A 14,116-nucleotide genomic window follows, 5' to 3' on the forward strand; every position below is an offset into this window, starting at 1 on the left:
AGCCCGCGGCGCCACCGCACCCAGCGCTGCCTCCGGGCTAGGACACGCCCGACCCTCGCCCGTCCTCCAGGCGCACAACCGGTTACCAGGCCGCCGCGAGCGCGCCCCCGAGCCTTCTCGCCGTTACCTCCGGCCGGGGGCGCGCACGCGCGTCAGCGCTGACCCGACGTCCAGCCTCCGTGGTCTACACGTTCGTCCCGCCCATTGCCCCCTCACTTTTAATTGAAGCTGGGTCCTCCCAGACCTCCCCTCCTAGCAAGCAAATGGGCTCACCCACATCCGGACGTCGGAAAGAAAGGGGCGCGGGTCACGTGATGCTGAGGGTGGGGTCTGGTGGAAGCGGGTGCAGCGCTGGGTCCCGCGCGGGTAAGACTTTTCCCGCGCCCCTAGTCTGAAGGGACGCGGACGCGTTGCTTCGTCAACGTCGCCCTTTCTCCATTCCCGTCGGTGTAGGCCAATGGCTTTACTTCATCCTCACACTTTTCTTAGTGGACGCCGTGGCGGGTGGAGAAGCACTTCCGTGGCGGCTCTAGGCCTCCCCCGCTTCCACATTTGGTGTAGCCAGCTTCCAGCCGGAAACCGGAACTTGGGGGCGGCCCCACGCTTCTTACGGATGGTGGTGGCCTGCGAGGGTCATTTTTACTAAGGGAGAAGGTTGTCCCACTTAGGTCTTGTAGGTACCCGTTCACAGCGGTAAAGTGCAATGATGAGATGAAACGTGACCCTACCCCGGGGGAAAGGACGTACCGCGGGTCTGGGAAATCCATGTAATGAGCTATGTGACAAGCTCTCAATTGGGACTATTCGCTGTGCCCCCGGAACCGAGGGACCCCAGGAAGGACGGGTAGCTCTGCCTGGGTCTAGGAGCAGGCCTCCTGCGGTGCACGACCTGGGAGCCAAGTTTTTTAGACTGACTAGGGGTTAACTGTACACAAAGGAATTGTAAAGAGCATTCCAGGCATTGGGACTGTTAACGTGTGTAAGAAAAGTTTGCTCAGTAAGGTAGTAGTGGTGCATTCTGTTGAGTGTGTCAAGTGCTTCGGGACAGTGGGCCTTGTCTGGGACATTGCCTGTCCAAGATGCCAGCCCCTGCAAAGTGAAAACACATTAGTGCCCAACTCTGGAAATGGCATGTTGACCAGATGAGCTGACCCCAGTGTTGAGTTTGGAAGGAAAAGTAGGCGTTAGTGATGCAGGAAAAAAGGCCTTTACATGCAAAGCCTGGAAAGTGTGGCAGGGTTAGTGGTGTTTTGAAGAGGGACGGTTGAAAAATGATTGAGGCCAAATTTGGGGAAGATGTGCTGAGGCCTTGCTGCAAAATTAATACATGTGAATTGGAGACAAAGATACCTGAGCATACTGTTGGAAAGACTACCTAACTTGTTAGGTGGATCCTAAGGACAAGAAGGAAACTTTCGTTTAAGGGCAGAATGCCTGCGAAAGGTAGAGTGATTTGAAAAACACTTAACAGAAAGATGGAATCTATGTGACTTGGAAAATTAACTAGTTCTGATCAACGAGAGAAACGAGGACAGAGCAGCAAGGACAAAGAATGGCAGCAGGAAAAGGGGCTCTTGTAGGACGAGGATTCCAAAAATGTAACTAGAACTATATGTAAATTTCCTAAAGACAATAATATCCTTATACTTGCCTTGAGTTACCCGCTGGGTAGTACTGGATTAATTCTTGAGTGAAACATCAAGGCTTCATCCGATTCACTGGAAACAGAAATAGCTGACACCTTCTGCTTCAGTTTTGCCTGGGTCCTTACCATGGGGTCAAAAACTCTTACCGCACCCCAACCTGTGTAATTACTACCTACGAATTAGGGCTGTCTAGCAGTCATGCTACTGGGAACAAGCACAGACCTGTCTGAAGGAGTTGGGAGCCCACCACTAAAGACTGTTCCTTGGGTGAATGTTCATAGCCTCAGAACCTAGGAGTGACTGGAAGTGCCTTTGGTGCCATTGGCTTCCAGGCTGTCAGGATGGCTGCTTTGTGGCAGGAAGCACAGTAGGGTGATAACCCATAATGAAGAAGCAGAGCCCAAACTTGGAGACAGGGAAGCCAGAGGCTCTCTCCATGCTGGCTGCGACTGTTTAGGAGAAAAATAGAGAAATAGCTATGGCCAAGGAGCTAAGTAACATCTTAACCACTTGGTCCAGGCATTGAAGAGAGTACAGCATTAAAAAAAAATCAGAAAGGAACATAGGGTCCTGCTACTGTTGTTCCCCTGGAGGTGCTCCTTTCAGAACTTGGGTTGGGGGCTGTTTTAAGAAGGGAGGCAGTTTTCCTTTATAAACTCAGCTGAGGATTTCTCTCATATCTATAGTTGGTTACTTTGTGTAGCCCAGTTCAGTATCTCAGTGTGTTCAGTTAGCTCCTGTGCCTGAGGATGCTAATATTAGAGCCAAGGCAGGTGGAAACTATTGTAAAATTATTGCAGGAAAAGGCTAAAGGGGACAGAGAGGGGATTTGGTTATGAATCAGGGATTCATCAAAGGCCTCCCAAACAGGGATAGGTGAATGTGTGTATCAGAAAAGAAAAGCTACATTCTAGATATACTGTGGCCTTATACACAAGGCCTCTGTCACACTGTCACACTAGTCTATCAACTGGCCTGTGTCTGATGTCCTATATATGCTACAAAGCGTCCATCGGTGTGGGGAGGGCCGAGGGTGGGGGGCAGAAGGTAGAGACTGTGATCGTATAAATAAGTTGTCACCTGACCCAGATGAGAAGATGGGTGTCTCCCATTTCCCAGAGTGATGTTACACCAAAAGACACATCTGGGCTAAAAAGCCTGGGGAATCCTAGTGCTAGATTAAATCACCTCTTCAGTCTTCATGTTTAAGAAATCACCTCTTTGGCTTATAGAGCTGACAAAACGAAAGCTGCAGGAGAATGGACAGTGAGGTACAGAGAGATGGAAGGATCTTGGATTTGATTGACGATGCCTGGCGAGAAGACAAGCTGCCGTATGAGGATGTCGCAATACCGCTGGTAGGTTATAATTTGTGCCAAGGATGGTGGGTTAGAGGGATGGTCTGGTAGGCACTAGTAAATTAGGATGTCAATGGACAAATAAAAGAGTAGGACAAAGAAATGAAAGCTGTGGATTCCTCTAACTCTAGAAGACCCTGGATAGCTTGACCTTTTTATTTGAAGAGAAGTGTGGTTCAGAGAGCTGATATGATGAGTTCAGTTAGAGGTCACCCCAGGACTGGAACCCAAGACTTCTGACCCATGTTCTGTCCACCTCATCAAAGCTAGTAAACCAGATAAAGAGAGCTTAATGCACAAGATGGAGTGGAACACGAAGCAGTGGCACTTACACTCTATTTCCTCCTTGTCTACCTGTGGTTGATCAGTTAACACCTTTACAGACATACTCTTAAAACACACACCCGTCCTGGGTTTCCTGGAAACTGGGAGATACCTGGCTTTTTTGCATTTAGACCAAAAGGGCCCTGGGATACTCTTTTCTTTCCTGGTCTCTGGAGAACTCTCCTGCAAGGAGTTTGTTGAACCTCATATAATAATAAATGATCTAAAAGTTTTTGCATTTGTAAGGGCACTTGGGGGATTCAGTTGATTAAGTGTCCAACTCTTGTTTTTGGCTCAGGTCATGATCTCACAGTTCATAGGATTGAGTCCCACATTGAGATCTTCTTTCTCTGCCCTTCCCACACCCATATGTACTCTCTTGCTCTGAAACATTTAAAAAATAAAATAAAAGGTTTGCATTTATAAATGTTGATTTAAAATCCTCTATATATCATAGAGGCCTAACAAAAACAAGGAGAAAAGGCCCTAGGGACTTTTTCTATAGAACTCCAGGCTCCTGGAGAGGAGCTATTAATGAAATACAGCTTACAAGTAGACTACTGCTGCTGTTGACTGAGAGATAAACTTCAGCTCACCTACATTTTCATTTATGGTTAAGAAATGATAACATGTTCAGTGAGCAATACACATATCAAATAATAAGTCACAGCTTAGTTCAAGTTTAGAAAAATAGTCAAAAGAGAGTGCATAATGAGAATTATAGCTGCCACTTACTCAATACCAGTTTTATGCCATAGACCAAGGTTGAAATTTGATGTATGTTATCTCTAACCCTTGAAACACCCTTGCAAGGGTAGCAGTGTTATCCCCATTTTACAGCAAGGAAATAGGATCAGAGAGGCAAGCTTGTCCAAAGCCCAGTAGCTGATAAGTTGGGACTTCCTACCTAGGTCTGTGTGAAGGCTGCAGATCCAGTCTTATAATCTTTTGTTTGTTTTTTCATCTGACAAGCATTTTTTTTTGAAGCCTACTGTATGCTATAAGACTATGTGAACGTCAGGTGCAGTTCCTGCCCCTGGGGTTCTAGAGAGGCAACATACATAAATAAGTAATTATAATAAGTGTTACAAATGGGTTGTGGACAGCTACATAGGCTAGGAAGTGGCTGATTACCCCATTCAGCATCAGGAAGATGAATATAATATTTAGGCTGGTCATAAGGGAGAGCCAGAAATTTACTGGGGATGGACAAGGGCACTCCAACCAAGGGGACAGAAGTTCAAAGCTCAGAGTTTTGAAAGGCTTTGCAAGATGGTAAGACATTCATTTTGGATGGAGAATGTATTTGTCATCTAAGGTAGACAGAAAGATGGAGTAGGACCAGATTTTGAGAGGAGCATCTGGTGCCATACTTCAACCGCATTCTGAGGATAGCCAGGAATAAGTGGTCTTCAGAATAGAAATCTGCCATGTGCAAATTTGAGTTTGGAAAATCAGCTCAACAGCATTGTTAGAGGATGTGTGACATGGAAAAAGGGCCAAATGACTGGGTAGAGGGATGAGTAAAGAAGTGATTGTAATAGTATATCAGCAGGGGAGGAGGGCCTGACCAAAGTCATGACACTGGAGGGGAACTGCTTAATTCTGGACAGACTCATGGCAGGATTTGGGGACCACTGCTGTGGAAGGGGTTGAGGGAGAGAAATTTCCATGCTAACATGCAGGCTGTCGCCTAGCCTGCTTGCTAATCTGTCTTTTCCTGTGTCTTGTGATTCTAAGGCAGTGTGTGTACTGGTTAGCTTTTGCTGCTCTCCCCCAAGCAGAGTGGCCTGACACAACAGCTATTTATCTCATGATTTTGTGGCTCGGCTCAGAGGGGCTTCAGTTCTTGCCAGCTTGGCTGTTCCGTGCTGGATTTGCTGGTGCTCTGCAGTCCGCCAGCAGGCCAGCTGGAGGCTGGGTGATCAGCAGACTTGTCACATACCTGGCAGGTAGCAGGTTGTCAGCTGGGATGGCGAGGTTCCTAGACCCAAGTCTCATTATCCAGCAGACGAGGCTAGACTGCACGTGGCTGTCTCGGGGCTCCAAGAGCAGCAGGAGGGGACCTGTGGGGCTGCCTGGAGCTCAGGCCGACAACGAGCCCACTGACCCTGCAGCCGCTCTGTTAGCCAGAGCAGGGCACTTGGCCAGTCCCAATCTGAAATCGAGGAAGTAAGACTCTGCTTTTTCATAGGAGTAGCTGCTAAGAATTGAGGCCATTTTGCAGTATACCATATAATTGTGATTATGACACCTTAGGATACTGTGCGTTTGTTTTCCAAGCACATACACATTTTTTCTTATCTTGGCGTTCATTGCAAGAGACAGTAGTAACGAAATGAAGACATTATTTCAGAACATATACCACAGATAAGGTGAAATTAAGTAAAGTTGCTTGTCTGCCAATTACATAACTCATTAAAAAGGACTTGTTTGTGCTTTATGAGCTATAACGAATTATTGAAAACAAACTTTCTCTTTAAGTTTGTATCATTGCATTACAGTAAATGATAGTTCTTTGCAGTTTGTATAGGTATGTTTGAATCTCAGTATTATGTTGTATCTTGTAAAACAAGATGTATGTGGTTCAGACAATACTTGTACATATTTTAAGTAAATCATTTTTTATATATTGAACAATTTTAAAGGAGAAAAACATTACTATATTCATATATTGCAAAATGGAATCCAATGGGAAATCCTAAGTCTCAGTATTGAGTAATAATTTGCTGCCCCCCCCAAAAAGGTGTAAATTCAAGTAATTAAAAAGAAATACATTGGTGTCAGTAAACTCTGGTACAAAGCAAAATCCTGGCAGTAATAAATTTAAATTTAAAATATAAGGAAACTATCAAAAGTTCTCAACACATAAAAACATGGTTAACTATGTGAGATGATGGATGTGTTAACCTTATTGCGATGATTATTTCATAATTCAAATCAAATCATCATGTCAGATACCTTAAACAATGTTACATGTAAATTAAGGCTCATGCTGAAAAATCTACATATCAGATTCTATACTAAGTGTGGCCCATGGCTTACCATTCTAAGGAAACTGCTGGCAGGATATGAACTGGTCATTTGCAGGGATTTATGTTGCTAAGCTCCGTCACGAGGGAGAAGTCTCACCTATCATGTTACATTTTCAGTGCTCTCCGCATAATAATATGAGCATGTTGGGGATAGAATTGTTTTGTTTTGTTTCATTTTAATACATTTCTTGTGCTTAAGGAATATTTCAGCAAATGTGGTATTCTATTAAAGCAGCCTCCCCAGAAAAGATTCAGTATTGGGTATTTTCAGTGATCTTTGCCACTGGTAATAATAGCAGCTATTCCTTGAGCATCGGGTCCCCCCACCTGCAGTGGTGAGCACTTGACCTCATTTACTTGATCTCATTTGGTCTTCATAGCTGTCCCATGAGGCGATGGCTCCTTTTTCCTCTCATTGCCAAAGAGAAAACAAAGGCTCCAAGGGTTTGAATATCTTGCCCAAGTAACCCAGCAAAGGGTGGAATCGTGGGCTTGGGTCCCAGTGGCTTACAAAAGCCTGTGCTCTCATCCCTCTGCCACACCGCCTCCTGCACCAAGTGCCAGAGTCCCGATGCTACCGTTCCCTACTGCAGACACCAGGGCACACATGAGTGATACGTGTGGTATTTCCTCACGTCTTTTTATCCTAGGACTTCCTTTAGGGCACATTTCTGTCAGTTATGCTGCCTGTTCCTAAGAACCAACAGGTCTTAATTCTAAGTACTTTTGAGTTTTAAGGGGTTTGCTAATGTAGGTTCACTGTACCTTTTCAGAATGAGCTTCCTGAACCTGAACAGGACAATGGTGGCACCACAGAATCTGTTAAGGAACAAGAAATGAAGTGGACCGACTTGGCCTTACAGTATCTCCATGAGAATGTTCCCCCTATAGGAAACTAACACCTGGCTCCCTTTTCATGGATGGGTTTTTAAAATATATATATATATGTATAAAGAGCACCAAGGTGGCTCAGTGGTTAAGCATCTGACTTGATTTGGCTTAGGTGATGATCTCACCGTTTTTGAGATACAGCTTCACATCGGACTCTGTGCTAACAGTGTGGAGTCTGCTTGGGATTCTCTCTTTCTCTGTCTCTACCTCTTCCCCAGGTGCGCGTGTGCACGTGCTCTCTTGCTCTCTAAAAATAAATAATTTTTAAAAATTAATAAAGTAAAATAAAAAATACAGAGATACAAAATGTTTTCTTTCATTCTCCTAATTCAGATCTTGAAGTGATAAAGCTACACTCAAAAATGTACACCCACTTAGTTTCTGGAAGCAAAGTGCAATGTGAAAATACTTAACAGAATGAGAAACAGATTTCTCAGGAATGCAGAATATTTGGCCCTTGAACCAAAAGTTCTTCATTCACTAGCTTGTGTTTGAATGTAAGTGGTTCAACATTTGCCTATAACTCTGATTTTGCGTTACTGTCAGAGTTTAACACATGCCAACTACTTACATGTGTCCTGTGACACAGGTGATTAAAAACGAGAGGGACGGGCAAAGACAGGAAGCCAGATGTAAGGAGAGTGTTGACTTGTCATGCGCCTCCCTCTGTGGTATTCTGAGCAGGCCTAAAGTGCACTGCTGGTGGAACAAGTATCTAGATGATCCTGTTCACTGATTGGTGGGAATCCTAAGATTCCCCATGGCATTTTCATTTTTTTTCTTTTATAGTTTATTGTCAAGTTGGTTTCCACATATCACCCAGTGCTCGTCCCCACAAGTGCCCTCCTCCATTGCCATCACTCCCCCTTCCTCTCACCCCACCCCCATCAGCCCTCAGTTTGTTCTCAATATTCAATAGTCTCTCATGGTTTGCCTCCTTCCCTCTCCCCAACTCTTTTTCCCCTTCCCCTCCCCCATGGTCCTCTGTTAAGTTTCTCCTGTTCCACTTATAAGTGAAAACATATGGTATCTGTCCTCTGCCTGACTTATTTCGCTTAGCATGACACCCTCTAGTTCCAACCATGTTGCTACAAATGGCCAGATTTCATTCTTTCTCATCGCCATGTAGTATTCCATTGTATATATAAACCACATCTTCTTTATCCATTCGTCAGTTGATGGACATTTAGGCTCTTTCCATGATTTGGCTGTTGTTGAAAGTGCTGCTATGAACTTTGGGGTACATGTGCCCTGTGCATCAGCACTCCTGTATGTATCCCTTGGGTAAATCCCTAGCAGTGCTATTGCTAGCTCATAGGGGAGTTCTATTACTAATTTTTTGAGGAACCTCCACACTGTCTTCCAGAGCGGCTGCACCAGTTTACATTCCCAACAACAAAGCAGGAGGGTGCCTGTCTCTCCACATCCTCACCAGCATCTATAGTCTCCTGATTGGTTCATACTAGCTGCTCTGACTGGTGTGAGGTGGTATCTCAGTGTGCTTTTAATCTGTATTTCCCTGATGATGAGTGATGCTGAGCATCATTTCATGTGTTTGTTGGCCATCTGGATGTCCTCTTTGGAGGGTGTCTGTTCATGTCTTCTGCCCATTTCTTCACTGGAGTATTTGTTTTTCGGGTTTGGAGTTTGGTGAGTTCCTTATAGATTTTGGATACTAGCCCTTTATCTGATATGTCATTTGCAACTATCTTTTCCCATTCCATCAGTTGCCTACTAGTTTTATTGATTGTTTCTTTTGCAGTGCAGAAGCTTTTGATCTTAATGAGGTCCCAATAGTTCATTTTTGCTCTTGATTCCCTTGCCTTTGGGGAGTGTCAAGTAAGAAATTGCTGTGACTGAGGTCAAGGAGGTTTCCTGCTTTCTCCTCTAGGGTTTTGATAGTTTCCTGTCTTACATTCAGGTCCTTCATCCATTTTGAGTTTATTTTTGTGTATGGTGTAAGAAAGTGATCTAGTTTCATTCTTTTGCATGTTGCTGTTCCCCACGGCATTTTCAAACTTGTGATAAGTTTACATTAAAGGTTATCTGGCAGGTACCTCTGCTCTCCCTACTAGTTAATTTGGTGCCACTGGAAAGGACCTTTGGCAAGCTGGACCGCTAATTTTACCCAGTAACAAGATTTCACATTTTCCCAGAGCCCTTTCAAATATAACAAATACCACAAAGTCTATGTTGAGTTACACATTTGTGTGAGAATCGTATTTTGAAAACCACAACCATGGACATTTGTCTCCTGGAATTATTTTTTTTTCTGTTAAGCAGTGTTTCTTGTTTTCTTACCCAGGTTGTGAACTGTAGGAAGAAATCCTGGTTTATATTCCTGTATCCCTCATTCAAAAACTAGAAACATTGAGGGTGCCTGGGTGGCTCACTAGGTTAAGCATCTGGCTTCAGCTCAATTCATGACCCCATAGTGTTTAAGTCCCACATCTAGTTCTGCGCTGACAGCTCAGAGCCTGGAGCCTGCTTCAGATTCTGTGTCTCCCTCTCTGCCCTTCACCCGCTTGCACTTTGTGTGTGTCTCTCTCAAAAATAAACGTTAAAAAAAAAACCTAGAAACACTGAATTGAAGGCTCACTACTTTTTTTTTATGGGGTCTTTCTGTTACCTAGCTTTTAGGAAGAAGCATATCAGAAATGAGCTGGTTTTACAGTTTCTATCAGAAACACGGTTGTAGCAACTCTCCCATAATCCAAACACATACAGGCTAATCTCCCTAAGCATCAGTGTCTTGCCTAGAAGTCTTTCATCTCAGAATAAAGGCTCCAAGTCATCAGCCCCTCAATAATGAAAGACAGCCCAGTAGAAAAGAAAATTATAATGTTTAGAAAAAGTTTATACTAAGAGAAAAGCTTTTTAAAAACTTAAAGTACTTAGACTGCCGCAGTTCTTCCAGATTCTTATTAAATGAATGTTTTACTATAACTTTAGTTGAGGTACTTGATACCGAAAACACTGCCATCTAAGAACCTGGCGGATGTTCATAGGAATCCAGGAATTCATAGGAATACTGGTAGGCCAGTAAAATGTGAAGGCTACTTTGATTTCCATTGAATCAGATTATGTTGCCTGTAAAAGTGAGAGCTGTTGATTTATCTGCTTGACCTCTACCTTCATCTGGGAACTGTCCCCCACACCAAGTTTGATCTGTGATATGGTGCCAGAACTACAGGTCATTGTGTGGACTTAGGTGACCAATCCTGAGCCAGTCAGATTGTCACCTGTGGCTCTGGAATCTGCTTACCTAGGACTGGCTTGAGGAACATGTCCACAAGAGATGCTAGGCGGCTACTGTAGGTTGGCTTTTCAAACAAATGTACTAGAACACTTCAACAGGAAAGTCTGGGGGCACCTAGGTTCAGTCCGTTAAGCGTCCAACCTTGGCTCAGGTCATGATCTCACAGTCCATAAGACTGTGTCGGGCTTGGTGCTGACAGCTCAGGGCCTGGACCCTGCTTCAGATTCTGTATCTCCCTCTCTGCCCCTTCTCCACGCATGCTCTGTCTCTGCCTCTCAAAAGTAATAAATAAACCTTAAAAATTAAAAAAAAAAAAAAAAAAAAAGGAATGTCTGCAGAGCAAGTCCTGAGAGGCTATGCTCGTGTGTCATTCCAGTTCAAACCTGTCTTGCTCTCTTCTGTCAAAGGCACCTCACATGGTGCTGGGAATATAGCAGTGAACAGAAGTATGGCTCCTGCCTTTTTAGTGGGGGAAACAAGCATTAAACCAAGAGTATACAAATCTGTGCTTTTAAATTTTGACATATGCTAGGAAGGGAGAAAAGGATGTCACTTAGGCTGGGTCCCTAGAAGCAAAGCCTGAGGCAGTTTCTTGTGGAGGGGATCTATTGAGGTTGTGATATCAGGCTGGCTGGGAGGGAAGAGGATAGAGCAGAGGAAGAAGCTGAGCAAAGATACAGCTTCACACCTCAGCCAGGTTCCTCAGGTGTTATGCAATGTGATGTCACCAAGAGTTTTCCGACCTTGAGGCAAGGGGCTAGGCCTTTGTTTTTTGGGGTTTTTTTTTAAATATTTTTTAAACCTTTTTAATGTTCGTTTATTTTTGAGAGAGAAAGAGAGTGTGAGTAGGGGAGGGGCAGAGAGAGAGGGAGACAAAGAATCCAAAGCAGGCTCCAGGCTCTGAGCTGCCAGCACAGAGCCCATCGGGGGAACTCAGGAGCCATAAGATCAAGACCTGAGTCGACATTGAACTGACAGAGTCACCCCGGCACCCCTAGGGGCTGGGCCTTTGTATTCAGTGTGCAGTGCATAGTCATTGGTCCTGCCCCTCCTACCATCCCACAGGCATTGCGGGGGGGGGGGGGGGGAGGCTCTCCAGAGGACATGCCACCATGAGCTCTTGCCACCCAACACAGAGCAAGTGGTCAGAGAATGGGTGCACAGACAGAGCAGGGTATAGAGAGTGGGACTGGGGAGACCTGACTTAGATTAGTTAAGCATGGTGAGACACTGTGACAAGTAGCTATTATAGCACATAACTTCAAACATTAATGTTGTTTATGAATTTTTCCTACTCCAAGTAAGTGGTTGCTTTGTACTTCCTGTTTTGAACAGAGAACAGGTGTATTCCAAAACAACCCTACCCTTTGTTTGGGATGCAGGGGAAAGAAGAGGAGGACGAGCCTCTCAAGAGAAGTGGAGGAAGGCTGTGCCCCAATTGCTGGTTGTACCCAGTGAGATGAACTTCAGAGACTCATGGTTTTGAGGTGTCTTCCAGCCTAGGCAAAGACACCCAAGCACAGGAGCCACCTCCTTCCAGGCGCCCTCAGAATTGGCCAGGAGGATAGCAGCAATGACCCAGATGGGCTGAAGAGTAGAGGTCCTCACCCACTTTGAGGTCATTCAACATCCCAAATGCTTGCGAGACCTTAAAAGGAAGAAAGGACACGCTAGTGACCACAGATGTAATTTCTGCTGCTACACAGCAGAATGAGGCCAAGAAGATTCAATTTTCTCTGAAGAAAGTAAGAAAGTGTGCAAGTTCTTATACTCACCTTGAGTTTAGAGCCAAGATCTGAAGGATAGAAAGGAGTAGGAAGGAGGGGGAGGATTCAGGGGATGAGGATCGATGGAAGGGAGAGTGAATTGCATAAAGCTCAAAGGTGAGAGTGGCACAGCAGATAAGGGGGTGGCTGGAGGGGAAGCAGCCTCAATCGATCAGATCTTATTTTGTCAAATAGAAGTTACTCTAGGTTTGACCCTCAACAAAGTACGGATAGATGAAACGTACCCCAACATCATAAAGGCCATATATGAAAGACCCACAGCTGATACCATCCTCAATGGGGGAAGAACTGAAAGCCTCTCCCCTACAGGCAGGAACAAGACAGGGATGGCCTCTCTCACCATTACTATTTAACATAGTGCTGAAAGTCTTAGCCTCAGCAAGCAGACAGCACACAAACACACACACAAAGTCATCCAAATCGGCAAGCTTTCACTATTTGCCGATGACATGATACTCTATGGAGAAAACCCAAAAGACTCCACCAAAAAACTGCTAACATACAGGAACTCAGCAAAGTTGTAGGATATAAATCAATGTACAGAAATTTTTTGCATTTTTATACACCAATAACAAATTAGCAGAAAAAGAAATTAAGGGATTGACCCGATTTACAACTGCACCAAAAATAATAAGATAGCTAGGAATAAGCCTAACCAAAGCAATAAAAGATCTGTACCCTGAAAACTATAGAAAAATTATTAAAGAAATTGAAGATGACACAAAAAAATGAAAAAGCATTCCATGCTCATGGATTGGAAGAACATTGTTAAAATGTCTATATTACCCAAAGCAATCCACACATTTAATGTAATCCCCATAAAAATATCACCAGTATTTTTAAAAGAGCTAGAACAAACAACCCTAACGTTTGTAAGGGACCACAAAAGACCCCAAATAGTTATAGCAATCCTGAGAAAGAAAACCAGAACTGGAAGCATCACAATTCCAGATTTCAAGCTATATTATAAAACTTTAGTCATCATGACAGTATGGTATTGGCATAAAAAGAGATGCATAGATCAATGGAGCAGAATAGAAAACCCAGAAATAGACCCACAACTATATGGTCAACTAATCTTAGACAAAGCAGGAAAGAACATCCAATGGAATCTTCTGCGTGTTGCTGGGAAAACCGGACAGCAACATGCAGAAGAATGAACCCGAACCACTTTCTTAAGCCATACACAAAAATAAATTTGAAATGGATGAAAGACCTAAATGTGAGACAGAAAACCATCAGAATCTTAGAGGAGAACACAGGCAGTAACCTCTTTGACCTTGGCCACAGCAATTTCTTATTACACACGTCTCTGGTGGCAAGGAAAACAAAAGCAAAAATGAACTACTGGGACCTCATTAAGATAAAAAGCTTCTGCCAAGCAAAGGTAACAATCAACAAAACTAAAAGGCAACTGAGAGGACGAAGAAGATATCTGCAAATGACATATCTGGAAAAGGGTTAGTATCCACAGTCTATAAAGAACTTATCAAATTTAACACCCCAAAAACAAATAATCCAGTGAAGAAATGGGCAGAAGACATGCATATACACTTTTCCAAAGAAGACATCCAAATGGCAAACAGACCCATGAAAAGATGCTCAACCACAGTCATCATCAGGGAAATCCAAATCAAAACCACAATGAGATACCACCTCACACCTGTCAGAGTGGCTACAATTAACAACCCAGGAAGCAATAGCTGTTGGCAAGAATTCAGAGAAAGGGGAACCCTTTTGCACTGCTAGTGAGAATGCAAATTGGTGTAGCTGCTCTGGAGAACAGTATGGAGATTTCTCAAAAAATTGAAAACAG

General features: G+C 43.9%; 2 protein-coding genes across 5 annotated transcripts in view; one reads left to right on the forward strand and one right to left on the reverse strand.

Annotated features, from left to right (window-relative positions):
* The window catches only part of CEP63 (centrosomal protein 63), a 63,956-nt gene extending 63,397 nt beyond the window's left edge, over positions 1 to 559 (reverse strand). The window contains exon 1 of one of the 2 annotated variants that reach the window (XM_029940235.1): positions 274 to 559. The gene's annotated coding sequence lies outside the window, so the exon portion shown is untranslated. Of the gene's footprint in view, positions 1 to 127; positions 209 to 273 lie in introns of those variants that run through there. The other variant, XM_029940237.1, reaches the window with a different exon arrangement.
* ANAPC13 (anaphase promoting complex subunit 13) overlaps positions 1 to 7,343 on the forward strand; it is a 7,778-nt gene extending 435 nt beyond the window's left edge. For 2 of the 3 annotated variants that reach the window (XM_029940244.1, XM_029940243.1), the window contains exons 2-3: positions 2,879 to 3,004; positions 7,137 to 7,343. In XM_029940244.1, coding sequence (XP_029796104.1) covers positions 2,906 to 3,004; positions 7,137 to 7,262 — 225 coding nt within the window. In that variant the 5' untranslated portion in view covers positions 2,879 to 2,905 and the 3' untranslated portion in view covers positions 7,263 to 7,343. Of the gene's footprint in view, positions 1 to 261; positions 367 to 2,878; positions 3,005 to 7,136 lie in introns of those variants that run through there. The other variant, XM_029940242.1, reaches the window with a different exon arrangement.
* Positions 7,344 to 14,116: the final 6,773 nt, after the last annotated feature.

Source organism: Suricata suricatta, chromosome 5 (genome assembly GCF_006229205.1).
Source record: "Suricata suricatta isolate VVHF042 chromosome 5, meerkat_22Aug2017_6uvM2_HiC, whole genome shotgun sequence".
Lineage (NCBI taxonomy): Eukaryota > Metazoa > Chordata > Mammalia > Carnivora > Herpestidae > Suricata > Suricata suricatta.